Source organism: Carassius auratus, chromosome 30 (genome assembly GCF_003368295.1).
Source record: "Carassius auratus strain Wakin chromosome 30, ASM336829v1, whole genome shotgun sequence".
Taxonomy (NCBI): domain Eukaryota; kingdom Metazoa; phylum Chordata; class Actinopteri; order Cypriniformes; family Cyprinidae; genus Carassius; species Carassius auratus.
Window position 1 is genome coordinate 3,450,104 of NC_039272.1, and position 27,918 is coordinate 3,478,021.

A 27,918-nucleotide genomic window follows, 5' to 3' on the forward strand; every position below is an offset into this window, starting at 1 on the left:
CATGAGTCACTAGTGACTGGTAATCCTAACTGCATTTAGACACAGGATGAAAATCCATGTCAAACAGTGAATGACCACTCATTAGCAGCATCTGCTTATAAAATTTGTTGTACTAATATGTTCAGGAAACCTGATTAAAGAGCCAGAGCAGTCTATTAAAATCGCACACTGACCGATTGCAGGCAGCTCAAGAAGTTTGGCATTGGAAATGTTACCATGAATCTCATTAAGCTTTGGCCAAATATTCCCTGTTGTTTTGTAGCAAGGGCTGATGGGTTACACTGTGAACATGATTTAAACAACAGAGGTGAGAGGTTTCAGAGTTACTTGTTCTCTATAAGCGTCTGCACTTTGCAAACCAGGTCTCGAGCCAGAGTCAGAATTTGCTTGATATTGTGATGCTCAGCCATTTCTGAAAAACAAAGGTGATATGAGAATGCATCTACTTAATATTGACTATGGTGGTGGATTTTTTTGGTTACACAATCCTCTTTTCTTTAGATTTCAAATGTTTGTGAAGGGCAGGTTATATAGCTACATTATATGCTTGTTGCTGATGTCTTATATATATATATTAAAGTGGTTTATGACGTTGAGATTTATGTTACCATACCAGGGTGTATAATGAATATATAATTACCATTGAAAAACTTGATGATGTCTGTGAAGTCCATATTGTTTTCTAGAATGATGTCTCTGTATATCTCCACCAATGAAAGTGCAATGAAGAGCCCAAAATGACTGGAGGAGACACACTTAGCCGCCCAGATGACCTCCCAAACAGCAAACACATCATCATACACCAACTCTGAGGAATTGAAATATGTATGTTAGGCAAAGATGGCGATAGTAACTTTTTATTAGGCAAACTGTTCAAATGTAAATAAATAAGGGAGTCAAAGCTGGAGAAATTCCTTTTTCAGTCATAACTTAACCAGTCTGCATGGACAGCAGGGGGAGCTGTCATTTCTAAGCAAAATATGGCTTCATTTCATGGCAGATGAGAACTAACAGAAGACATTTCTTCTTGAGTGTCAATTGTAAACGCATTGAATGCAAGGCAGCATTGAAGACAGCTTAAACCATTTTTATTCTCATAATATATCTTATTTGAAAGACATTATTACCTCTTTTAAAGTCCAGAAGAAACCAGCGATAGCAGAAGTAGAAGTGTGTGTAGTCTCCGTTCTGATGCATTAGCTCAAACAGCTCTGCGTCTAGAATCTAATTGCATACAGTGAAGAGTCAAAAGATCCACATCCACATTTGTGGACCACAAAACCAGCCTTATAAGTGTCAATTTTTCAAAATTGAGACGCTTTCCATTGATGCATGGTTTATTAGGATTAGACAATATTTGGCTGAGATACAACTATTTGAAAATCTGGAATCTGAAATACTGAGAAAATCATCTTTAAATATGTCGGAATGAAGTTCTTAGCAATGCTTATTACTAATCAAAAATTAAGTTTTGATATATTTACGGTAGGAAATTTACAAAATATCTTCATGGAACATGATGAAACATGAAATCTATTATTTTGACCCATACAATGTATTTTTGGCTAATGCTACAAATATACCTCAGAGACGTAAGACTGGTTTTGTGGTCCAGAGTCACATTTAAAGGCCGGTTTTCAAACAAACATGAGAGAAAAATGTCTAGACGTTTGACCTGGATGAGAGATCTCATATTGGCAAAGTGTTTGTCCATCGCACCTCCATGAGGAAAATTTTGATTCATCCTTTTCATTAGTTCAGTGAAACAACTAAAAGCCATGGCCTCTGAAAGATTCAATAAAAACAGACAAAAAAAGTTAAGCTTACTTGTTATCACATTTTTAAACAGTGGCATGAACTCGAAAACAGATGAAGAACAGCAGTTCACCCAAAGACAGACTCACCATCATCTAGAATAACTAGCAAGGGAGCGAGCAGGTCACACATGCCCTGGACATATCCAATTTCCAGGTGCTGCCAGATATAACTGCAGAAATGGACAAGCCATTATATGCGTTGGTCAGGGATATTTGAGCTACATCACAACACCAGGTGTTCGGAGGAGTTTAATGTGCTTTGACACGCAGTTGCAGTCAAAGAGCTCACTTCCGAGTCTCTATAATATTCTGGCCTCAAGATATGACTTAATGTAGTTTAATGCACGTTTTACCATCTGTCATCATACATCTGATTACTTAGAAATATGGATGCACTGTATTAAAACTACTATTCTTTTCATAAATGGCCAGTGTTAAAATTCTATCCTATATTGTCTTAATTGAAAACTAAAACTTAAACTTTTTTATTTTTAGGTAATCACAACATTATAATATACAGTAACAAAAAATTGATACTAATTTTGTAATTTGCTAACGATTACATTTGATCATGCATTTAATTATTAATGTTAGCAAAGTTTAAAGGGGGGGTGAAATGCTCGTCTTCACTCAATATCCTGTAAATCTTGAGTACCTATAGAGTAGTACTGCATCCTTCATAACTCCAAAAAGTCTTTAGTTTTATTATATTCATAAGAGAAAGATAGTCTGTACCGATTTTTCCCGGAAAAACACGACCGGCTGGAGGCGTGACGTGTGGGCGGAGCTAAAGAATCACGAGCGCGAGTAGGCTTTTGCGTTGAGAGCGTTTGGAAGTTGTGACATTACCGTGAGGAAAAAAAACCATCATCCAAAACAAACCATGGCTAACAGTCAGATTCAGCCATTTATTTATGATCCAGAATCAGATCCTGAGGCTGAAACTGAACGAGAGCAGCAGCAGCAATGACTCACTCCGAGCGGGGCTCGAACCCGGGTCTCCGGCATGGGAGGCGGACGCACTAACAAGGAGGCAGAGATATTTTAGGGGCCGTTCACATTTCGCGTCTTTTGCCAAGCAAGTTCGTTATTTCCAATGAATGCTGCAAGCACACCGCGGGTCATGTGTCAAGAACTAACCAATCAGCTTCATCCTTTCCCGTAACAACGTTGAAAACTCAGCCAAGATGAAGGAACAGCTGTTCATAGCTGTATATGGATTGCCATTTTGAAATAAATTTAGTAGCAGAGCTACTGAGAGCGATTTTTTTGTGCTGCAAATCCATTTATCCTTTGCTGAAATTTCCGCGTCTTCATGGAGAGAGCGCGTCATGGTTGCTTAGCAAAGGCAGACGCCTCAGGAGCGCTTCTGCCCTAGCGCTTTAGAAAGAAGGACAAAGCGGCGCGCCTAGCGTTTTCCACGCGTTTTTAGGCGCGATATGTGAACGGCCCCTTAAAGGCCATGTTGCAGGTTAAACACCACTTTCGATTAATGGGTACATAAATCAATCAAGATATGTATATCATTTTTAAAATGTCTCAAAAATGGTCTTAAAGACCTATTTTTTAAGTTTTTGGTATTAACGTTTTTTTTTACGCAACTCGGTGATGACGTCATGTTGGGGAGAAGTCGAGGAAAGGTAGCCTCAGTCTAGTATGATGCAGCGTTCCAGGCAACCCGTAACCCGTGTTTTTCCAACCTTAAACCCGTGAAAGTGCACTGGAACGGCAATCAAATCCGTGACTTCCCACCTGTGAACTCGTGTCTCATACTAGATCGATGCACTCCGAGTTCCGAGGTCACACAGCACGCGAAACAACGATGACAGCCCCAACGATTTTAGGTCAATGCAACGTTGCAATAAAATAAATAATCTAGTTACAATTCCTTGCGCTCAGAAAGTTTGGTGTAACTTGCCTGGAACGGTACAAAGTCGTTAGTAGTGGTATGAAATAGTGATTACGAGCTCAAAAACCTGCCTGGAACGCAGCATCAGAACGCGACTGACTGGGATGAGGAAGAGCAAACATGTATGATGGATGGTAGCTGTGTAATTTCGATCGAGCCAGCCTAGAGAGGGCAAATGAGGAATTGCCAAGAACTGATGTCCGTCAAAGCCTATGCATGGTCCGAGGAGAATGAGTGGAGAGTTGGTGAAGTGTCCTGGTGTGTTGCTATCATTTAGGATTGCAGCAATGAGCACTGGAGCTAGTTTACGAGCAGCAGTGCGCAATAACGATACACACACATACAGGGTCGCTGTTGGTCGCTATCTCTCTATCTATCTGTCTGTCTATCTATCTATATACTGTATCTAGTCTATCTATCTATCTATATATATGTATTTATCTATAATCTGCATTCTGCGCTATCTGAATACTCTCGTCTCTCTAGTCACTCTCAATGCTCTCAAGGCGGCTTTGGTAAATTCTCTCCCCAACGTGACGTGATGCAATGCATTGTGGGGGAAAGGAGACCGCTGCAAGATAGTACCTATTTTTTCATATTATATTCCGTTGTGATACCCAACAACATAAAATACAATGGATAACAGTTTAAATGTTTATTACCAACAAGCAAATTGCACATATTCGTTAAAAAATTTACCTTGCAACATGGCCTTTAAGCAGTTTTACTCACCGCCTGCAATTCCAACACACAATCGTGACCCTTTTTCATTGGGATTGCATCATCCTTAAGAAATAAACGATACGCAAATCCGTCGTCAAACTGGGCCTTGTTTGTAAAACATGCATCTTCGAAATGCAGGGAACAAACAAAAACACTTGCACAACTCCGTTGATGCTCTGTAAAAATAAACTCCATCCACTGGTCCCTTAATGCTGTTTTATTTTTGGTAATCTGTGCAGGGTTGTCTTGCCCTGGCAACCAAAAACACACTTCTTTTGTGACTTTTCGCGACGCTCTCACTCTGATCAGTGAATGAATGTCTGTGCTCAGCCTCTCTCTGCTCTGCTATACGGGAGCGTGCGCTCTTCCGGCAGAAGTGCCTTAGGACCCATATAAGGAAATTTCGCTCCATCTAACGTCACACAGAGCCATACTCGAAAAAAACTTTCAGAAACTTGTGACAAGCCGGAAGGAGTATTTTTGGAACAGAAATACTCCTTCAAATGTACAACTTAATTTTTTTAACTTTGTCCATGTTTAGCATGGGAATCCAACTCTTTAACAGTGTAAAAAACTCAGTATGCATGAAATAGCATTTCACCCCCCCTTTAATTTAAAGTGAGCACTAGATGTTGGCAAAGGTAATCTAAAATGTAAAATGCAGTAAATTAGCATGTGGAATTAAATATTAAAAACTAATGCTTTAAAGTAATCAAAAGCAACAGTGAAGACTTATAAATTCTATTTAAAGGATTTTATTTCTATTTCTTTTCTTCTGAACTTATTATTCATAAAATAATCCTAAAAAATAGAGCTGAAAAAAGATTTCCACAAACATATTAGGCAGCGCAAGTGTTTTTAACATCAATGAAAAAATTAATTTAAAAAATTGTATCGAGTACCAAACCAGCATATCAGAAAGATTTCTTTAAGATCATGTAACACTGAAGACTGAAGTAACTGAAGATGCTGAAATATCACAGCTTTGCATCACAGGAATAAATAACATTAAAATCAAGTTATTTTAAATTGTAATAATATTTAACAATATTACTGTTTTACTGTATTTTTGATCAAAAACAAAACTGGAAGAAGAGCACAAATAGTGAATGCTCATAAAGGAATTATTTTATTACCTGCACATGATGTTGCGCAATTTTTCCAAGTTAGCAGGAGTAAAATACCAGTAATTTCGGTCACAGCGCTGAACGTCTTTATCAATGCGATGCAGATTTAGAGTGTACAGGTCCAAAAGCTCTTGCTGCAATTACCACAAAGGTGAATATATTTATTTAGATAATATAGTTAACTATGTTCTTATATAAAAATACCTCTATGAAACACTTGCTTACAGAATAAGTGGTGCCTATATAGGCAACTGGAGCGGTAGCGTCATTCTTCTCAGCGTTTACAGCCAGTGAATCCAGCTGTGGGCAAAGACTCTCCATCCCTGGCTCCTCAGAGCCCATTCCTTCAGAGCTGGGCTTTCCATGAGCTTCCTCCAGCCTGAGCTCCAACACAGCTACAGCTGTCCGCTCACTAGCCTTCCCTTTAGGTGAACTCTTCCTTTCCCAAACCATGGACACTTTAGCTGTAGGAATCTCTTCCATTTGAATTGCAGAGGGAGACTCGTCTGACTCAGTTGCATCTTGGGCTTCACCCATCTCTCTTGTGCTAAAAGCTTCATGCACCAATGGGACCACCGTCTCTTCAATTACTGGAGCTTTCCTCTGCATTTCTTTATGTGTGCTCTTCTTTGAATCATCCGTTCTTTCTCTTAGCTCTGTACCAATGGTTTTTGGGAGAAATGATGTTGCTTTCCTCTTTACTGTTGTTCCAGCTCCACTGGGTAAATCACTGGTCTTGTTTTCTTTCTTATCACTTGGTTTTGAAGCTCTTTGTGTGCCACTAAAATCATTGGCGTCATCTATGCATGTCTTGTGGTCTTTAGCTTTGCTTAATTGATATGTTTCTTTCTCTGTATCATCGTCCTTTGAAACAGATACCAGTATGTCAGCTATAACCTTATGCTCAAGTGCATCTGATACCTTATGATCTTTTGTTGCCAAAGGTTCCTCTCGGATTGCTATGATATCTTTAATACCCATGTGGGACCTTTCAGGGTCCACACTTAGCTGATTCTCATTCATCTTTTGCTCTGAAGGAGTGGATTCCTCGACCTCTGTCACTTTGGGAATTTCTGTCAATGCTTCATTTTCTGATGTCAAAGTCCTCTCTGGAGAGTCGCCCGCCTCCATTTTGGTCATGTGGCTGCGAGCTGCTGCAGGAGCCTCAAAGGCATCTCGAGCCATCCTCAGCCCCTCAGTCTCCACCTCTGACATTTTATCGGAAATGCTCTCAGTGGCCTTCTTGCTTTTCTCTGATATTGCCACAACTGCACCCAGAGACAACACTTTGTTAACCTCAATTCTACTATAATCTCCCACACATAGTTTCTCAATCGATTCGGTCTCACCTTCTTCAGATGAACTCTCAAATCTCTCCTTTGATACTGCTAGCTGTGGTTGAGCTTTAAGGCTTGGGTCATGTATCCCACTGTCCTCTGTGCTCAAAGAGTCTGACTGACCAGAAGTAATGGAGAAGTTTCTGGAAGAGGGTAGACCAGAGTCTGGAGAACTTGTGCCATTTTGCAGTGTTCCATTTGAGATTTTGGAAACCTGTTTGGCGTCTTCACTCTTGGGTTCGGACTCGATCTGGTCGACCTCTTCAACAGACTCAAACACCTGGAAAAACAAACCAAACGGAAGAAAGCTACTCCAGAGGAAAGGGTTTTGGGAAGTGAAGAACTACCGGGAAAGAATGAGAAACATCAGTCAAGGAGTGCACCATTTGTAATCGCATGCAAGTTTTAAGGAAATGTCAATTTGTGCAAATATTCATGTAATGGCCATATCATCAGTCTTAATCTTACTTGAGTACTGCTGCTGGAGTCGCTCTGCAGCCTGGAATCTCTTTGCCTGCCTGAACTACAGCTCTGCGAGGACTGAATGACAAACACAACACATCCTTGAGTAAATACTACATAAAATCAAAAGCAAACCTTCCAGTCTGAACTTGAAGTCTTCAGTGCCTGCCAACAATGCATTTTGGTCTTAGAAGGTCACTTGGAGACACTGACCTCATTACTGACGGTGGAGTCACGGTGCATTATTCTCTGTGTGATGCTGTCTATACTCGCCCCAGACGAACACTTGGCTAACGCCACAGCGTGCTGTTCTTTTTCTCTCTGCCTAACAATGGCCTCACACCGCAGCCATTCGCTCATTGTCTGCTCATAGCTGGCCCGCATCTGCTCATCCACCTGCAGAGTTCAGAGTATAAGAGACGGCAACATCTTACAATGAAATCCACTCAGTAACAACGTAACAAGTGCTTTGACTCACAAACTATCTGAAATCCAATTAATCTGGCTTTGGAAAGAAGTTGACAAAAAACTAAATGTTTGATGTATTTATCAGAGGTAAGGGAATCAACTGCCCTGGAATAGGCAAATATGTCATCCAGTTAATCCCTGGAAATCTTAAAGGGACTGTAAGTAGGAATTACTCCCATCTAGTGGTGAAATTGTATTTTGCATTCAAACTAATTTTGCTCTCCAGCGCCTCGCTTTTTCAAATGCGCGTTGCATCTACGGTAGGCGATATGTACCAAAAAGCTTTGACAGGATGTCTTCTAATAACACTTCGTCGAGTTTTCCTTCAGGTGAACAGGTGTGTTATTTCAAACAAACTGCAACATGACAACTAACAAACGAATGTTACAGTATGAATTACGGACTGTGGAAAACATAAAATATTGTAATTAGTAGTTATGTCTTCTTTATTCGTTATATTTTCTGAATTATGTGCATTGTTAGATATCATCATCAAACACTGACTTACCTGTCGAGAAGAAAACAGGCCACTTCAGCGTCTCTTTTGAAATCTTTATCCAGCATTAGCTCTTTCCACCTAGAAAAAGCTTTCCCGACATTAACTCTTGTTTTCTGTAATCTACGGTCACGTTTCATTTTACGTTCTATTTTTGAATGTTTTGGCGACGATGTTTTCTTCTCCTGTGGCGCGGCATATGAATGGTCCATAATAAGAATGCAATCCAGACTTGCCGGTGCAGTTTCAAGCGCCTCTCACTGCTCTGCACCTGCGTTTCTGGCTCTGACCGAAAACGTGTTGTGGAAACGCGTTGGCTTAGTACTTTTTGTCCCTCTCTGCTATTATAGTTTTGCAAGATGGCGGAACTACATGGAAGCCTCCGTCGACCTACCCGTCCCATGTATATAAAGATAATAAATTCTTCATTTATGAGGATTAGTTTAAACATTGGCATAGGTATTTGCACACCATTGAGGGCATATTTATGAATAAAAATATTGATTTTAGATAATAAAATACCTAAAAAGTTACTTATTGTCCCTTTAAAGAAAATAAAGACTGAAGTCATGCTCACATTGTTTTGCAGTTAAAAGTTGTTGCATGAAAAACACTGAGTTTCCAATATGCATAAGGATTTTCCCTGGAGAATTTGGCCTGGCAATGTAAACATGACTGCACCTTAATACTGTTTGAGAGGATGGTTTTACCAAAAAAATACACGTACCTCTTTTCTGTCAGCCTCAGACATCCCAAATTGGTAATGACCCAGCAGGAAAGGCCAGACCTCCTTTCGCAAAGAAGGCTCAACTCCACCGAAATAAACTAGCCGCAGCAACTCCTTCTCCTCAATAGTCTGCAGAAGAGCAGGTACACGCTGACTCCAAAATGGGTAAACTGACTTCCACGCACAAAATGGTACAAATGGTATTTTAATTCATTTATTTGTATTTATATTTTTCCACCTTTTTTACTGTTTATCAGTCAAACCAATATATATACACACATACACACTGGTTTGCATATAAGCACACTAACGATTACAGCCATAAGGGTACTTCTGTATCGATTTGATATTGATTTGCAACATTTAGAGCCACCACTCTGGCACTCAAGCTCTCAGCATTAGTCATCCACACATACTGTTTATGTGATAGAACTGAGAGAACTCTGATTAGAGACAAATTAATATTAATGAGTGTCTGGCGAAGATGCTCATTTAAATATGTCTGTTTTGGACTGCAGACAGGTTTGTGTGCTTGTGCATGCTTACACTGCAATCTTGAAGAAACTTCTGCCACACTTCTGTCGTGAGGCCTCCATAGGCGTCACTGGGCACATCTGGCTCCACAATAGAGTGATTGACAAGGCCAGACAGGTGAGTGCGTACCGTGGACAGGTGACGGCAGTACGCCAGCCCTGAGAGAGGGCAAAATATGTGTGTGATTGATTGAACAAGATAGAAATTAAAAAATGTGAAGGTCACATTTGACGGAAAAAGATGGTGTTGTAAGACTATAAATTTATGAGTAACGGATACAAACATCCATAGAAAGCCCGAGAGATGATTTGGTTCTTCATGTTGTCACACAGCAACTTCAGAGGGGCCCTGCAAATAAGATTTTTTTTACCCTTAAATATATGTTTAACAGTTACATAATTTAGGTTTATTTTACTTTTGTGTACGTAACACATAGGTTTTACATATAAACAACAAGGTTTTACTTGAGTATGAAGTAATACACAATTGTGATTTTTGGGTAAATTTAAATGTAAAAAAATACAACAACAACAACAACAACAATAATAAAAATAGTCATTGCAGTAGTAGTAGTTGTTATAAAGTTTACATTTCTACCCAAATTAAATGTAAATTCTACTTTGTACCTCAGACGCTCATTCTTGTTTATCTGCAGGTTTCCTTTCAATTAAATGAATCAAAATGGACTTTACAATTACAATCGTTCTGTCATTGTACCTTTCATGATTGCATCCATTGGGCGGTGCTCCATCAGAGAAACTACTCTGTGAGCAGGAAGAGCAAGATGATTTCCTTGGTGTTGGGTGCCACATGTTTGCTCCCTGATCTATCAATTCTGGTGCCACTAACAGACAAACACACACAGAGAAATCTGATTATGCATTGAACATCTGGATACAAAAAGGAACTTATGTAGCTAAAAGCAGAGCAATAAGAACCCACTATTACACCCAGCTTAAAACAAATTATTGCAATAATATTAGACTGCATGGATTTAATGAAGTAATAATGGCTGCAGTGACACTTAAAATGAACAGGATCACATTCCATGTCAGATTTAAAAGCCACTATTACCGTTACAAACGCTTATGCTCATTATATACAGTAGTAAACATAAATTTCAAGTCTCCCGGAAAACACTCAACCATTACCCCAAAATTAACCAAGGGTGACTAAATTTCACTGGAGGAGGACTCCTGAACAAAACAGAAACCTCACACTGGCAACTAAGCGATTGCTTGCAGATGCAGAGACCATAAAAGCAAGCATAAACCAGCAAGAAGTTGGCGCATCAGACAGAAACATGAAGACATAAATGAGTGGTGACAAGGAGAATTACAGCTGAGCTCAGGGGAGGATGGAGACTCTCCCGGGGAGCTGCAGTGGCGCTTTGGCATCACCAGCGTCTGCCGTTTAGGAGGACACAGCCCTCTCGAGTTCAGGAAGAGAGATCGGGCCAGGAGGACAGTACCCAGTGAGAGATGGGAGGACTGGGTAAAAGTCACTGTAATGAGTCAAAACATCTCTGTAAAACCAAAGGAATGTTTGTGACGGATGACATATGAATGGTTAAAAACCAAAATGACAAACAATACCTAGATGGATACAAGAGGTCCTTTTTCCTACTATCCACTTCTAAAAGCTGATATTAAAATAACCGAACCATAATCAGGAAACATTTACTGGCTCAAGAGCTTGTTTGGTACCATGATTCAGACTCTTACCAAATTCTGACTGGCTGTTTGGGAAAACAATGCGGAAGACATAATCGGTTGCTTCTTCCTCTTCTTTGTCTGAGACAGAGTCTGAGGATCCCTGTGGACATCTCTTCTTTAGCTTAGGAAATATCTTACCCTGGAAAACGAAAAGTGAAGCATCAATTCAATATACATGACTGCAGATGGTTAGCAATATGTAATCTGCAGTGGAACAAATTATTTTTTCCATTTATAATTAATATGTAACACACAAAATGAATTGCAATTGACAGATTAATCAATCAATGCATACAAATAACAGCACAGTGAGAGATTGTACTTGATCTAAATAATACCGTAGAAATTACATAGAATGAGAAATCATTCTAACATGCTGATTTGGTGCTCAAGAAACATTTCTTATTGCTATGAATGTAAAAAAAAAAAAAAAAAGTTTTTGTGCAGTTTAATATTTAAGTGGAAACCATGAAATGTTTTGGATTATTTGAATTAAAAAAAAAAAAAAAAGATGTTTTGGAACAAATCTCTTTACTGTTATTTTGATTAATTTGAGGCATCCTTGCTAAATAAAAGCACTGATTTCTTTCATAAAGAAACTCTTATTGCCCCTGTACTGTACTGAAAGTAATGTATGAAGTTGAAATATATAAAAAAATAAAAAGTTAAAAACACTGTGATTTAAGGGTAATTTCAAACAGACTAAAACAGAGGACACTAATAAAAAATACTTGTTTAAATAATGAAAATGTTTTTCACACAGCATCTTAAAATGCTGAAAAGTTATAATCCTAATGGAATAACAAGAAATTGTAAGTCCATATTCTGAATTTAGAGTAAGTGTGCATACTGGAGAAAAGTGTACAGTGTCAGATCACTTCCTCACCTTTCCTCTCTGGGACCAAAGCGGCGGGTCTAACTGTCCGTGAGGCAGCAGCCCATTTTCCAGACAGGAGAGGAACTGTAGGAGGTGACCACCGCGGGGAAAACGAAGCGGTGGCCTTTGAATCCCATCCTGACTAACCAGAACCACTGTTCCCCCACAGTCCACTGCAGACAAAAATACATACACAATGGAATTAATATGAAATAAAGTGACATGTTCATTGACATTTAAAGGACACGGTCTCTCTCTATCACATATTACTAGGTTAAATACTTGAAGTGAACTCTTCTGTAGCATGCAAAATATTTCCTCTCTTAACTGTATCTAATATCTGAATCATCATAATATTCTTAATATTGAAGCCATTACACAGCCTGTACAATAAGGAATCAATCATTGGCATTAACCGAATTACATTGCTTCAGAATCTGAGTAAAGCCTCACTTTAAATTCTCATCTTTCTTCAGAAACAATTATGTTCTCATTAATTCTGCTCTCTCATCGGTCCGCTGGTCTTGTGCTTGGATGAATATGAAAAGGGCAAGTACAACTGAGGACATTGGCTGAATATTTGAGCAAACCAAGTAGATTTACTTCACCAAAAGAGACTAGATACTGATTAACGTTAGATATACTTTTAGCCTTCAGAAACTCTGTAGGGTCTATGAATGTTGGAGAATTTTGTATTATCACATTACAGTCATATTATATGTTACGTATTTAAAAAACCACTCAATGTGAGCTAGCAGCATTAATGTGAAGAATCAAATTTTAGTTTCAGTTTCTGTTTTGTGCCATGTGATGTTCCATTCCTTTAAAGCGATGTGTTTTGGTGCACTAACGCCCGAATCAGTTCAATCATGTAATGTGCGTGTCATAAAATGCAGTCTACTGAGGAACATGCTTTATTTTAAAAAGAGTTAATAAACGCTGCGAAAGAGACTGTCCCATCGGCACGTTCTGTGCATTAATATTTTAAATAATGACAGTCAGTTATGTCTTAAGTGAATATAAACAACTGCAAAAGAAATCAGGTATTTTAGATCAGTGCATACCATAATATAAGAAACAGCAGCCTAATAAACCTACTGCTGTCTGTCATTAACGTTCATCAAACAACAAAAGACAGAAAATCACTCCCTGCTCTTAACTGAAATTGTTTTTTTAATGCAATACTGTGTTTTTAGTCATAGCCTTCCAGTTCCAGTCTGGATATTCTCAATAGTGCAATTCAAAATAGGGAAGATTGTGATTTAGATCATGTATCGTGATTTTGTGTTATTCAATTGTGCTATTATATATTTAGGGAAGACTGCCCACTCCTATTATATATGAATTATTCAAACTAATCTGTCAGAATTATGGACAGGTAAGAACTGCAGGATGTGTGATTTGGGTGCCAGCTGGATGTTTTTCAACCTGGCACAATGTGGCCTACCCTGCTGATGACAGTGCAAGTACACAATCTCCTCCAGGCGGATGGTCATGGCATAGTCCCAGTAAACACTGCAGGAAAACAGAGACTTGCTTGTGTGAACAACATTACTACGAATAATAGAAACCAACATAAAATCACATAAATACTTACATTCCAGGGATTCAAAAAGTTTTTAATTTAAGAGAGAAAAAAGAAATCATGCTTTGTTTCAATTTCTGCATGAAGTTAGAAATCACTCATCAGGGGTAACTTTTTGTATAAATAAAAACATAAAAAAAAGAATATTTTTTTCTATCAGCTTCACAATATGCATTTACAGTCAATTTTTGCATTAGTATAAAGTGAAAAATGCCACTCTGTCTATATAGTTAAAAATACATACATAAAACAACATTTTACAATATTATATTATAAACATTTAACAAATCAATAAATGCATTACTTTGCCTTCAAATGTTAAACCTTAAACCACAGAGCTTTTGTTTCGCAGGAAATCTGCATGTTTAAAGATTTTTAAATATTAATTCACTTTTGTTGACAACAGATTTAGAAATGATTCTCATTACTTAGGAAGATTAAGAATGGAACGTTTCACTGAGATGTGTCGAGATTGCATCCTTGTATTATGGTGGAATGAGAAATCCTGTAATATATTACATCCTATCAATCATATCCTGTGATACTCTGATTCTTCATAGAGATCATTGATACATTACATTTTCTTAAAAGAACAAACTGAGTCCCACCTCTTCTCATAGTCGAGATCTCCCATGGAGCCGTTCATTAGCTGATTTGGCGTCCATTTCAGAGTCATGCAGTCAGCCGTCTGGTGGAGAGAGAGGTACCCTGGGATTGCTTCCATATCATCCCTCTGAAAGCACCACAACAGAAGCCCACATTATGAAGCAACTGCACTATAATCAATAAGAAATGCTGCTTGTGAAATGTTTTCTGCAAGTTTATTATATATTTTCTATGCAATTACAATAAAGCAAACTATAATTAAATTTTTACATAAAATATGCAGTCAGAAATAATCCCCTAAAGATCTGTAATAATTGACAGCTGTTTAATGCATTATTCACCGGCTGCACCAGAACGTTGTTCTTGCCGAACAGGAGGGTCGCTCTGGAATTCTGATGAAGAGACTCCACGTAGTCTCTGGCAGAGGGGGAGGGAGATGGCCTTTCATCCATACTACTACTGGAGTGTCTTTTCTGAATCTGAACACACACATGCACACATTATTAAGAACAGAGGGCAATCGCTTACCTAATGTGTTTCTAGCAAAACATTACATCAGCAACTAATGTAACCAGACAACATTCACAATTAAAGTGTTATAGGAGCTATTCATCTTGTTTTCCTAACAATACACCACTACATCTATCTGTCAAGGTGGATAAATGTGTGGCCGCTGGTGAGTCATTAGATGTATACTTGCGTCTCCTCTTTCATATATCAAAAAGGCACTCAGCACCAAAAACTGGGCTTTTACAGCTCACTAGCAGATTTTTTGTAATAAAAGTACATTAGAAAACAAGCCCGGAGTGCAGTGCAGCCAGATCTATCAGAGTTGAAAAACAAGTGTTGTGTGTCCTGCTGTTGTGTGGGTGTTGGCGATGACCAGAGAGGGTGATCAGTCAGGAATCTGACGGCTGTGTTTGGTAATGGAGCTGGGTAATGATGTGAAACGTATCTCTTGAGTGGAGGTTCATACTCCGTACACTCAAACACACAGACCACTGCATGACTCTTATGGACCACAACCCTCTTCAGAAGCCTGAGATGAAGTGTACCGCACTGAAGGCTAGAACCTCACCCAACAAGAGCAAATACACAAACTAAAAGGTCTTGTTATGAAATATTGAAATGGCATTTATTTTGCCTTATCTATGTTGCGCAGACTGTTGTGTAAGAAAACATCCAAAACTGATAACCAGCTTTAAGCTGTTGAAAGTACTGGTGCGTAATGCTTAAAAACCCAACATCACTATGTATTATGACTTCAATGTTACCTGCAATTGACTGACTATAAACTGTTTTTGACCCCTGACATTTTATTGAGGCACGGTTGGATACATCAAGTGAATTTCAAATGGCCTGAACTTTTAGTTTGAAATGGCACTTCCATCTCGTTCAAATGCACAAGAGCTTTCAATTTTGTTATTTTTTTTTAAGTGCAAACAGACTGAGAATATCAGTGCATTTATAAAATTAGCTCTTATTCTTTACCTTTTTTATTTAAGAATGTACCATCTTAAATATTGTGTAAAGTGCCATAACCCAGAATGCTAAGATCAATATATCACCCTGCACATAATTCAATTGTGATGACATTTCTGCAACATCTGCACTAAACAGAACTACACATCTACTTATAGTTGCACAATCAACTGGGATAAGTATTTAAACTCACAAAAACTGTGTTTATCCCATTTATGCAATCACAGGTCACTCACACAGAGGGCAGGTCTCTTTGTAGGAGAGTCTTGTCGGCAATGGCCACTGTGAATACGATGCCTTTGCACCAACTCGTCAGCTGAAGGATCCGTCCAGAAATGATCTGCCGTCTTCATTTTAGTGTACTCCAATGCACATGGGCCCACTAAAGAAGAAATCAAGTTGAACACACATTATCTGCACAATGCCAGGAATACAAAAGAAACAATAAGACACAAAATAGCCCCATCTAAAACCTAGTGAGCTGCCTCCCTAAATAGGCAGCTGCAGCATCCTTTCATTAGTGAATGATTTCAAATGTTCCACATAATTAGTGCTCTGCATGGAAGACTCACAACTGATTTCAATAGAATTTGATGTTGGCATGTTGCAAAGCTAATGGGATGAAACTAAAATAACAATAAAAATATGCAGAACAACGATATTGGGTAAAATAATAAACTTAACTAGTGGATCATTTAAAATAATATAGCAATCTATTACTTTACTAATACACCCTTTTCAGTATAAAATATTTCTCTTGTTCATCAGGTTTAGTTTTCCATTCAGCGTGTGAAAAAATGAGCTGATCACTAGCTATGTTTCCATCCACTTATTTTTATGCGCATTTTGATCGCATGAAAAAAAAACACTGGATGGAAATCGAGATGCGCATAAATTCTAAAAATGTGCAAAATTTATGCGCACAACTGAGTAGGATAAACTTTTTATTCTGGTAAGAAAAAATGCACATAAACTATGATGGAAACACATTTCCTGAATAAATTCCACCATGCGCATTGAAAAAGTCATGTGACTTTGCGCGATGAGATGGGATAACTTGACTAACCAGTGGACCAATCTCGTTCACAGCATCTAAATGTGGTTTTGGCCTTTCTGAGATGCCTGAGGAAAGTCTGTCATCTAAGTATTTCTGTATAATTAATGTCTTACATGACAATTTAGAGTCATTTTATTATCAGGAAGTGCCGATTTTGTTCTCTTTGACTCGCTGGATGGAAATGGTGCTTTATTTGCAAATGTTTTATGTGATATTCCAGTTTTGCGCACAAGTTAAATTTGCCTCTTTGGATGGAAACATAGCTACGGACTTCACTAGGATTTAAAAAAGTGCATGGCACCAGATTGCATGAAGATTGAGAATGATGAATATAAAGCATGCCTACCTAACAAAGACGCAAGGATAGGGCCATCCACAGGGTCCATTAGGATAGCTTCCTTCTCATAAAACTTACTGAAACAACATTAAAAGTCACTTTGGTTTAACATAATGCAAGCTGGCAAGTTTAAGTGTACCTAAAAGAAACTAGTCAAGCTTGCTTTCTCTTCATCTCTCTATGCCACCTTTCTCACCTGCTGTTTTCCACCAGGTACAGCACGATCTTGTCTAGCACTTTCTCAATGAGTGCGGTGTGGATCCACACATGTCTGACGGCCTGAGGTGAGAAGTTTAGGACTTTGGGCATCTTACGGGTGCTTTCGCTGTATGAGAGAGACTGACTTCGTCTGAAGAGAAGAACAAATCAATAAAACATTTTTAAACTGTCAAAATCAATTCCCATGCATTTAAATAAATTTTTGTCCACTGGGTTGGTACTACTGAGCATATTACTCTTCTCATTAATAATATTTACTGCCAATTTGCCTGAGGACATATGTTGGTGGTATTTATGAGCTGCAGAAAGCAAGCACACTGCAGGTTTGTACTATTGCTTTATTGTATTTTTAAACAAGTCTGAGTTGTGTGTTATATTGGAGGAGATCACAAAGTCTGTTCTCACTTGCTCTCAAAGACCAGTTCCAGCTCCTGGGCTTTTCTGCACAGCTCTTCAGCTGGAGGGAAGCTTTTGCCCACTTTGGTGAAGAGCGCAGCTATCTTGTTGCTTCGCAAGAAACCAGCGGCTCTCCGCTTCAACCCATGGAGCACACAGGCTTCAACAGCAGCTACACACACATACATTTACACATAAATAGACCATTTTACATAAAGAAGAAAGAACATGTTATGCCAGTCCATGAAAGGTTTTTTGTGTATCAGAGAAACGAAAATAATGGCATGATTTCAAAATAGTGAAAATATGGGAATAAACACGTTAATGTGCTCATCCGGAAATTATACTACTGTTAAAAATGTTTTAGGTCAGAAAGACTTCATTTAAGGAATTAATACAAATACTCAGCCAAGGATGTACTAAATGTATTAAAAGTAACAGTGAAAACATTTATAATGTTACAAAAATGTTCCTATTTCAAATAAATGCTGTTCTTCTGAAATCTCTATTCATCAAAGAATTCTGAGAAATCCAAATCCCAAAAAACCTGCATCATGATTTATACTGAAACTTTAAGCAGTAAAATGTTTTTCCCACTGATTCCCATTTTCCCACTGAGCATTAAATCAACATATTACAATGATTCCTAAACAAACATGGGACACTGAAGAATGAAGCAATGGCTGAGGAAAACTTTGCCGACACAGGAATAAATTACATAAAAAAAATTATAAAAATAAAAAATTTTTTAGTATAGTATAGAATTCAGCTTTGGTGAGCATATGAGACTGCTTTCAGAAACTTAAAAAAAAGTGTACATATTTAAGCATACTGTATTATTAGTAGGGGATAATGTACAGTCGGCTGGGCATTACTGCAAAACAATCCCTGAGACTCAGATGTGAAACAGAGGGTTTATTTTGTGATAAAACCTGACTGATTGTACATTATAACACTTGTATTTGTCTACTTTTGAACACATAAACTAACAGAAAAGAAATAAGCATGAATTATTTCATTATGTGAAGAGCAAAACATGAAAATTGTACATGAAGTGTCAATTATACAGGTAAACTGCAATTATGCAAATACAATTATATGGAGAATACGGCAACTGACCAGTGAAAATCGAAACATCTAGAATTAAAAAAAAATCTAGAAAATGCTTGAATACATAACTAAAAACGTCAATTTGACCCTAACTCTAGCATCCTTTATTCTAATTGTATTGTATCTATTTGTTTTCTTTTTTATCTAAAAACAATTTGACCCTCTAACACTTGCACTCTCCATTCCATTTCTATTCTAATTGCTTGTTTTCTTGAAAAAAAGCCCCTGACAATAGCATTATCTACTCTTTTTCTATTATATCTACTTGTTGTAATAAAAATTACCTTCATTGTCTATTCTTTTTAGTAAAAAAAAACAACTTAACCCTCTAACACTTGCACTTTCTATTTCTAATCAATTCTACAATTTTTCTTTTTATTTATTATAAAATATCTTGCTACATGTACTGTGCCTTAGGCTAACCTAGACTTGTCCCAGCACTTACATATCATTGCTCTTTTGTTGGTTTTGATTGGTAAGTTGATTTGGATTAACTGCCTCTGCTAAATGACTAAATGTAATGCAAATATGTAGTCAAACTAAAACACCAGAAGGACCACAGATACGTCGTGGACTGAGACACACTGCACTACGTGGCATTGACTGCAGACCTGATACTGAAGCTCTCTCAGGACTAATCTTGTGAATCTGCAAGGATGGGGTCGGGGGAAAGCCTGTGTAGCCATGGAAACCGCACTGATGGAGCACTTGTGCTCATTGAGAGCTGGGCAGGGCTCTGGAACAACATCAGCTGTTTTATCATTTTTCGTGTCCAAGTCAGACTGAAATGCCCGAGAGATAAACCAGTCTACAGCTCAGGTTAAAATCTCTTAACAATTCAGAGAAATGATGCACATCCATACAAACACAGCAGCCGCTTTCATCTGATACTGTATTCATCGCTTCTCTTTGACCGGCCTAAATGGATTCAGACCAAAGAGAAAACACAGATTAAAAAGAGCGAGTGAAATGAATGAGTGGATGCACGGACCATCAAACAGGTTCAAAAGGTCTTTAACATGTTTCTAAAGACACACTAACTACTGAGAGGATCTTTAGTTTATTTAAAATAACATAATCTACTTTCAACTCACAAATGATGTCATGTCATTCAGAACTCTTATTATGACTGTTTCTACAAAAATAAGTTGTTTCCAGAACCCTCTATTTATCAAAAAGGACAACATGCTTAATTAAAGTGACAATATAATAGCTTTGCTTATGAAACAAGTTAATTTAAAGTTGTTATTCACTGAAAATTGTCCCTTCAAATCTCTTAAATGTTAGGGCACCTTTAAACAAGATATGTACATTAAGATGTCTCAAGATATGTAACGGGGATAATGATGATTGTGATGATTTGCATTTAATATCACAGGTTTTCATATGTCTAGTGACTGATCAAGAATGAATGGTTTGGATTGCACTCTATCCTTAATCAAAAATGCAGTTATATTGGGAAATATTATCACAATTTGAAATAATGTTTTCCATTATATTTAAAAATTCCATTTTTTGTGATCAAAGCTGAATTTTCAGCATCATACCTGCAGTCTACAGTCCCACACGATCCTTCAGATATCATTGTAATATCGTCCCCTTGGAATTATAAGGTTCTATCTGCATTCCGAGTAGTTTTGAGATATTGAGCTTCAAAGTTTTTGTGTTCCATTCGACTGTGTAGATAGAACCTTATTGCTTTTTAAATAAAAAGTCCCATAATGTATACAACAACAAAAAATCTATCACATAATGTAAATACTTTGACACAGAATAAGAATATGTGAATAACTCAGTTTTGACAAAAAAGTCAGATTGAACCTTATAATTCCAAGGGGACGATATGCTGATTAGGTGCTTAAGAAACTTTTCGTACTAATATCAAACTTCTTTTGTGGAAACTTAATGACCCTGTTGCAAATTCAAAATTAAAAAATGAACCATAAAGGAGAGCTCTTCAGTGAATAACAATCTAAATATGAGTCAGTTCCTCTTATAAAGTGATTGTACGGCTTCAGAAGAGTAGAGCAGACTACTTTCCAAAAGTGCAACCTAGAAACAGGGAAAGAAGGAAAGAAAGAAAATAGGGTTCGGAAAGATAAATGACAGAAATTTTTGGTCAAACTTCGGGGCTGGGCAATAAAACGATAATGATTAATATCGCAATATATTTCCCCCTGTGCCATGAACAATCCCTTTAGAAAGCTTTTCCCATGAATTTACAGTAGTTACACTAACTGCCTCATGGTATTCTGGCAGAAATGTGGGATCTATAAATGACGTTTTATTATATTATTAATATGTATTAAAACGTAATAGTTAAATAAGTTGCAGCATTTATGCATATGTCTTAATACTAAATGCTATACATGGTATTACCTGCTTATCATTATCTAATTGTGTGATACTGTATTTCATTAATTTTAATAAAAGTAGAGTCCCAATATTAACATTTTACCCATAGATTTTACACTACAGGTTGTTTCAGCTTTTACAGATGTTACTTTTTTTGTTAATGAACTCAAATTGACATCTGCATCATGCTATCAAAGTACAGTTTTGAAGCATTATCACACATTAGAACATGCAGAAACTAAAAAAAAAAATTCTCTAAGATATTTTGTTCAAGAGAACAGACTGAAAAACTCTTGTAACCCAGATTTCTGAAATGTTCACCTGATTGGTAAGTGTCTGTCATGCTCTGACAAAAAAACAAAAAAAAACAACCACAATTAAAGCTGCAGTAGGGAACTTTTGTAAAAATATTTTTTTTTTACATATTTGTTAAACCTGTCATTATGTCCTGACAGTAGAATATGAGACAGATAATCTGTGAAAAAAATCAAGCTCCTCTGGTTCCTCCCAGTGGTCCTATTGCCATTTGCAGAAACCCATCGCTCCCGTTAAGAAACAACCAATCAGAGCTGCGGTCCGTAACTTTGTTTGTGTTCAAAATGTAGAAAAATGTATATAATAAGCGAGTACACCATGAATCCATTTTCCAAACCGTGTTTTAGCTTGTCCTGAATCACTAGGGTGCACCTATAATAAGTGTTTATATTCGGACTATTTTAGATTGCTTCGGGGATACCGCGGCGGAGTAACCCAGTACCTTTGTGATTCTTCATAGACATAAACAGAGAGAAGTAGTTCCGGCTACAATGTTCTTACGCAAGACGCAAGCAGTTCTGTTTATTAACCGCTAGAGCGTCAAAAGTTCCCTACCGCAGCTTTAAATATCTGCTTTATACATCTTTAACTCAGGAGAGGAAATCTAACTTTAAACTTGAAAGATAATTGTTTTGGCCATTATCTCAGCCAAACTTTTCCTTTATGCTTATGTTCTCTAACTTCCTTTTCTGTTTTGTTTGACCTTCTACAGAATGATTCGTGACTACAGCTCACTTTAGATGCACAATGGCCTGGATGCAAACCAGGCCTCAATTATTTTTATTCCAACTGATTCTCAATTCAGTCATTTTACTGTGAGAGTGAAATGAGAAATCAGTATGCAAAGTAAAATGAAAGTGAACATGCAGAGACCGAGAGACTGCATGAGGAAGAAAAATATATTCCAGCCAAATACATTTCCAAAGCAATATCCAGAGCAACAAACAAGCCCCACGACACAAAATGGCACGGGGAGCAGGCGGCGACCCCTGACCCTGATCTCAAACGCTCATTAAAAATCTAATCATACCACCAGCCCTAATGGTTTGTAATCACACTGTCACAGTGTGAACGAAATGAAACCTGGATATATACGATCCCTTCCACTCCCACTGACCAGCACTTTACTCTGCAACATAATGACGTAAAAGCGTCTGTGTGACGAACAACATGCTTTTAAAGCCACACGTAGATTGGAGACACAATTAAGAGATGTCTTAAAACCCCACAGAACTGCACACAGTGTCCCATATCTACAATGATGAGAAATGTCAGTGTTGACACTTCCATCTGTGGTGTGTAAACATCGCTATAATCACGATGGCTAATTACTCCCCCACGGGCAGCCAGCAGAGTCTGGCTACCCTCCATTCATCTCCTATTATCTGCCAGTGCTTCACTAGAAGCAGCAGCAATATTAAACCATTACAGTGTTAACATACACACTCCTAATGCAGTTCATCCATTTGGGCATAATGATTAAGCGTTCTTTCTTTTCTCTTCCAGTATCCTTGCTTTCGTCTTGATTCTCCTGAAAAGTGAAAGGTTGCTTTCATGAAGATCATCATTTACTCATCTTCATGCTTTTGTAACCATTTCTTTCTCCTTTGGAATACAATTTTTTTTTAAATAAGAAGATAAATAAGCCGTTTTTGACGCAACTGACTGAATGACTATGGATGAAATCCACAGAAGAAAAAAGTGCATCCTGATTTGAAACAATGAGGGAGAGAAAATAATTGAATATACATAAATTTTTGTGTGAATCATCACTTTTGTCTCAGATTCCTTAGAAGAATTCAAAGACACAAATGAAACAACTATTGACACACAAGAAGTTTGTGTTTTGTATTTGAGGGATTTCAGAGAAACTTTGAGATGTGTTTATTTTGAAATTGTGTTGGTACCTTGGCACATCTGCACCAGCGTTATTATTGTTAAACAAAACCCAAACCATCAAAAAATAAGATAAAATAAAAAATAACTGAAAAAAAAAAACATTCTGAAATTTTATTTCAGCTATTGCCAAGACAGCATTCATCATTTTTCTTCAGATTAAGTTAAAGTAATAAAACTAAAATGTAATAAAAACAATATATACACATTAAAAAAGACAAAAACAACCAAATGCATGACTAAAACTTAAAATGAAAACAGAAAATACATAAAATTGTGTTAATATGAGATGTATGTGAGACCACTGGAGTCTTTCTTTAGGAGAAACATCTGAGACTTCAGCAAAAGGCTCTCCATTTAATCCCACGTCTGATGAAATATTAAAAAGATCTAATCTGGGATTTTTTCCTATAGTTGCCTCTTCTACGAGCTCTTGCATTTCATCCAGCAGAGGTTCAGTGATGTGGCAGGAGACAGTTGAGAGGACTTGAGATAGAGACAGAGCAGGGCATAGGAGAGGAGAGTCACAATGAATCAGAAGTCAATGAATTACAGGAGAATAAACAACCGGCTGAAACCAGAAACCAGCAATGCACACAGGCCCTATAATCATCTACCCAATCCCACTGCAGGAACATAATAAAATGAGTTAACAAGGCCATTAATCAAAAGCTATTTTTCAATCTACTTTGATTGGTGTTATTCAGAAACACCTCAGCGTGGATAAAGGAATATCCTCCACTAGCTGTTTCTGTGAGCTCGAACTGCAAGGTTTTGTTGATTCTGTTCTACCTCGACGAGACACTTTTGAAAACAATAATCGCTAGGATGCAGAGTCTAATTTACACACATTGCAAACCTGCCAAAAGCGTTTGACCCCTCACAGGTCTGTGCTGATGAAATTCTAGGGAAGGTGGTATGGTTGCCAGCATCCTGGAGCAAAAAAATCTGTTTAGTGAAATGTAAAAGAGAATAAACAAAAGAAAAAGGAAAGCTGAACAGGCAAATAAACCCTTCACCTAACAGGCTGAAATATGACCTGGCAGGAACTGGATTATTAATGACTACTCATTTATTCTTTATTATCATGTCATGCTAACGTGATGTGAATTTGCACACAGTGACAGAGAAGATGCACGTCTGAGTGATTACTTTATTACGTGGACAGGTTTTCTGCTGACAATCAGCGGGCAGCACTTACTGCAACACGATCAATTACACATTCATTTACTGGTCCATTTACGTTGAAATGATCACTCTATGTTCATCTAGACTTTATAAACATGACACTTCTCAACATTTACATGCTTTGACGCTTTCCAAGCCCTGTTAAATGCCGAATGTTCGCTCTACCTGGAAATTATCCAATCCATCATGCTGCCCAACATTTGGCAGGCACTGAAACACAGCTGATTCTCCCATGGATATCCCTTGTATTTCAATTGTTTGTCCTTGAAATAATTACATGCTTGAGAAATTGAGAGTAAACTGATGGAAAGTCCTTGCCATCACTGAAGTAAATGACTTTTTAAAATATATTAAAATAGAAAGCAATTGTTTTTTGTCATTTACTGTATCTTTGATCAAATAAATGCCTTGGTGAGCATAAAAGTCTAAAATTTAAAAGTTTTTACTTCTCTTAAAAATTTCATTTTGTTGATAAAATTTAATAGTTTTGCTAAGCACTGTCAACCCAATTTGCAAATATTTGTGATGATTTTAATCCAATTACATTAGTTATAAGTATAAAATATACAAATCCTTTTCAAGCGGAACGGTTATTACATATATGTAGTAAGATTTCACAAAACAAAAGTGAGCAAATAAAGTGTAATGACATTAATAAAAACAGTATTCTTCCACCAAACAATGTAGTCCCTTAGAAACTGTTGTTGTTCCAATAAAGTGTTTGCCAAGCAACACACAGAAGTAAAAAAAGGTGTATGTTTGTAGTGTAATTTACAAGAGCTTCCAACCAATTAGAATCAAGGAACTGAACTCTCCGTTTTATAAAAAACAACTAATGTTCAATGACTTACCACAGAAGGAAACAATATGGCTGCTGTCTTCATGAACAAACTTCCTTGTGACTGCTTCCTCCATGATCTGCTTGACCTGTGACACATGGAGACACAACAGAGGCATGATGAACTAAAGTAAACACTGTTCTACAGCTTAATTTACACATTGTGGATGTTTCCATGATTGATGAGTCTGTCAAACGGTGCAGGTCTCATGAATATATTCTCTCTCACAAGTACTCTCATTTGCCACCATCAAACACTCGAAGCTGAGAGAAATTGAGAGTTGGCATGCGTGATTTATGCACAAAGCGCTTCCTCATCGTGACTGTAGATGGTGAAATCATTTAAATGAAATGGCAGTCTTCATAATGTATTCACTAGACTGCACTGCACACACATACAAGGGCAGATATATGTTCCTGTAGCTTAATTGGTAGAGCACTGCCTTATCAAGTGCAAGCAAGGTTGGGGGTACGATTCCCCGGGAACACATGATATGTAAAAATTGAAGTCGCTTTGGATAAAAGCATCCGCTAAATGCATAAATTTAATTTTAATTTTAATTTTACATTTAATTTTAATTATATATATATATATATATTAGGGGTGTAACGATACGCGTATTCGTATTGAACCATTCGGTACGAGGCTTTCGGTTCGGTATACATAATGGTACGCATTATGTATACCGAATGGTTCATTGGACTAATTAATTATATAAAAAAAAAAAAAAGAGAAATATAATGATATGCGTTCAACAAGGTAGCCCAATAACCCAAACGACGTAACAGGCAACGCCCCTGACACTCCCGAAGAAGAAAAAAACACCAACTTATAGTTATATGTTTATGTTAGGCTACTCAGTCAGGCGCTCGCTCACTCAGTACGCGCTGAAGGCTCGTTGCAAAATGGCCAATGCGTTTAACAGACCAGAAATAGAAGATCCTCCAAGAACCAACAGGTCTGGTGTTTGGGTGCACTTTGGATTCCCTTTAAGCTATAATGGTAATGGCAAGAGAGTGGTGGATAAAAAAACAACGGTATGTTGCATCTGCTACACCAGCGGGAATGCAAAAAAAAAAAAAAAAAAACACCAACGGGAATACTTGAAACATGTTAACTCATTTACGCCTACATCACCTTATTGTGTCAGTATCTGGGAAAAGACAAAAAAAAGGAGAAACATACACGCAACAAACTATCCCCGCAGCATTAGACACCGGTACACCATTATAGCTTACAGGGAATCCAAAGTGCACCCAAACACCAGACCTGTTGGTTATTGGAGGATCTTCTATTTCTGGTCTGTTAAATGCATTAGACATTTTGCAACGAGCCTTCAGCGCGTGCTGAGTGAGCGAGCGCCTTAGGGGCCGTTCACATATCGTGCCTAAAAACGCGTGGAAAACGCTAGTCGCGCCGCTTTCTCCTCCTTTCCAAAGCGCTCGGGCAGAAGCGCTCATGAGGCGTCTGTCTTTGCTAAGCAACAATGACGTGCTCTCTCCATGAGACGCGGAAATTTCAGCAAAGGATAAATGGATTTGCAGCTCTAAAAATCGCTTGCAGTAGCTCTGCTACTAAATTTATTTCAAAATTGCAATCCATATACAAACTATGATCAGCTGTTCCTTCATCTTGGCTGAACTTTCAACGTTGTTACGGGAAAGGATGAAGCTGATTGGTTGGTTCTTGTCACATGACCCGCGGTGCGCTTGCGGCATTCTGAAAAGTTGAGATGCTTTTACATTTTGCTGTATCTAAAACGTACCGAAACGAACCGAACCGTGACATCAGTGTATCGTATCGAACCGAACCATGAATTTTGTGAACCATTACACCCCTAATATATATATATATATATATATATATATATATATATATATATATATATATATATATATATGTGTATATATATATATATATATATATATATATATATATGTGTATATATATATATATATATATATATATATATATATATATATACACACACACACACACACACACACACACACACACACACACACACACACACAGAAATACAGATATATACAGATAATCATGCTCCTGTGTTTTTTCTCCTTTTTTGTCTAAGTATTTATTTCTCTTCAGACAACCAGAGTGCAGTTACGTGATGACATTTCCACCCCAAGGCAAAATGTATTGCTCAAAGGATGCCCTTTCTTAGCTCTTTTTTATTCAATAAGGACACATCACATAATTAGAAAAATGAAAGTCATTTATAATTTACAAAATACTTTTAATTTAAATAAATGCCATACACTTTTGAATCGCTTCTTTAAAAAATAATGAAATAAATGTATTATGGTCTCGCCAAAAATAT

The 27,918-nt window shown here is 37.4% G+C and overlaps 1 protein-coding gene across 1 annotated transcript in view; it reads right to left on the minus strand.

The window, feature by feature from the left end:
* Positions 1–216: 216 nt before the first annotated feature.
* Positions 217–27,918, minus strand: part of LOC113049927 (small G protein signaling modulator 1-like) — a 36,200-nt gene continuing 8,498 nt past the window's right edge. The window contains exons 3-26 of the mRNA XM_026212674.1: positions 25,590–25,665; positions 17,884–18,046; positions 17,456–17,608; positions 17,269–17,336; positions 16,102–16,247; positions 14,725–14,862; positions 14,386–14,510; positions 13,640–13,707; positions 12,202–12,365; positions 11,325–11,454; positions 10,940–11,104; positions 10,318–10,444; positions 9,884–9,948; positions 9,613–9,758; positions 9,067–9,195; positions 7,589–7,771; positions 7,382–7,453; positions 5,802–7,256; positions 5,586–5,710; positions 1,905–1,987; positions 1,676–1,785; positions 1,128–1,224; positions 641–808; positions 217–412 (exon numbers count right to left, since the gene is read on the minus strand). Of these exons, the coding sequence (XP_026068459.1) occupies positions 324–412; positions 641–808; positions 1,128–1,224; positions 1,676–1,785; positions 1,905–1,987; positions 5,586–5,710; positions 5,802–7,256; positions 7,382–7,453; positions 7,589–7,771; positions 9,067–9,195; positions 9,613–9,758; positions 9,884–9,948; positions 10,318–10,444; positions 10,940–11,104; positions 11,325–11,454; positions 12,202–12,365; positions 13,640–13,707; positions 14,386–14,510; positions 14,725–14,862; positions 16,102–16,247; positions 17,269–17,336; positions 17,456–17,608; positions 17,884–18,046; positions 25,590–25,665 (4,245 nt within the window). The 3' untranslated portion in view covers positions 217–323. The remainder of the gene's footprint in view (positions 413–640; positions 809–1,127; positions 1,225–1,675; positions 1,786–1,904; positions 1,988–5,585; positions 5,711–5,801; positions 7,257–7,381; positions 7,454–7,588; positions 7,772–9,066; positions 9,196–9,612; positions 9,759–9,883; positions 9,949–10,317; positions 10,445–10,939; positions 11,105–11,324; positions 11,455–12,201; positions 12,366–13,639; positions 13,708–14,385; positions 14,511–14,724; positions 14,863–16,101; positions 16,248–17,268; positions 17,337–17,455; positions 17,609–17,883; positions 18,047–25,589; positions 25,666–27,918) is intronic.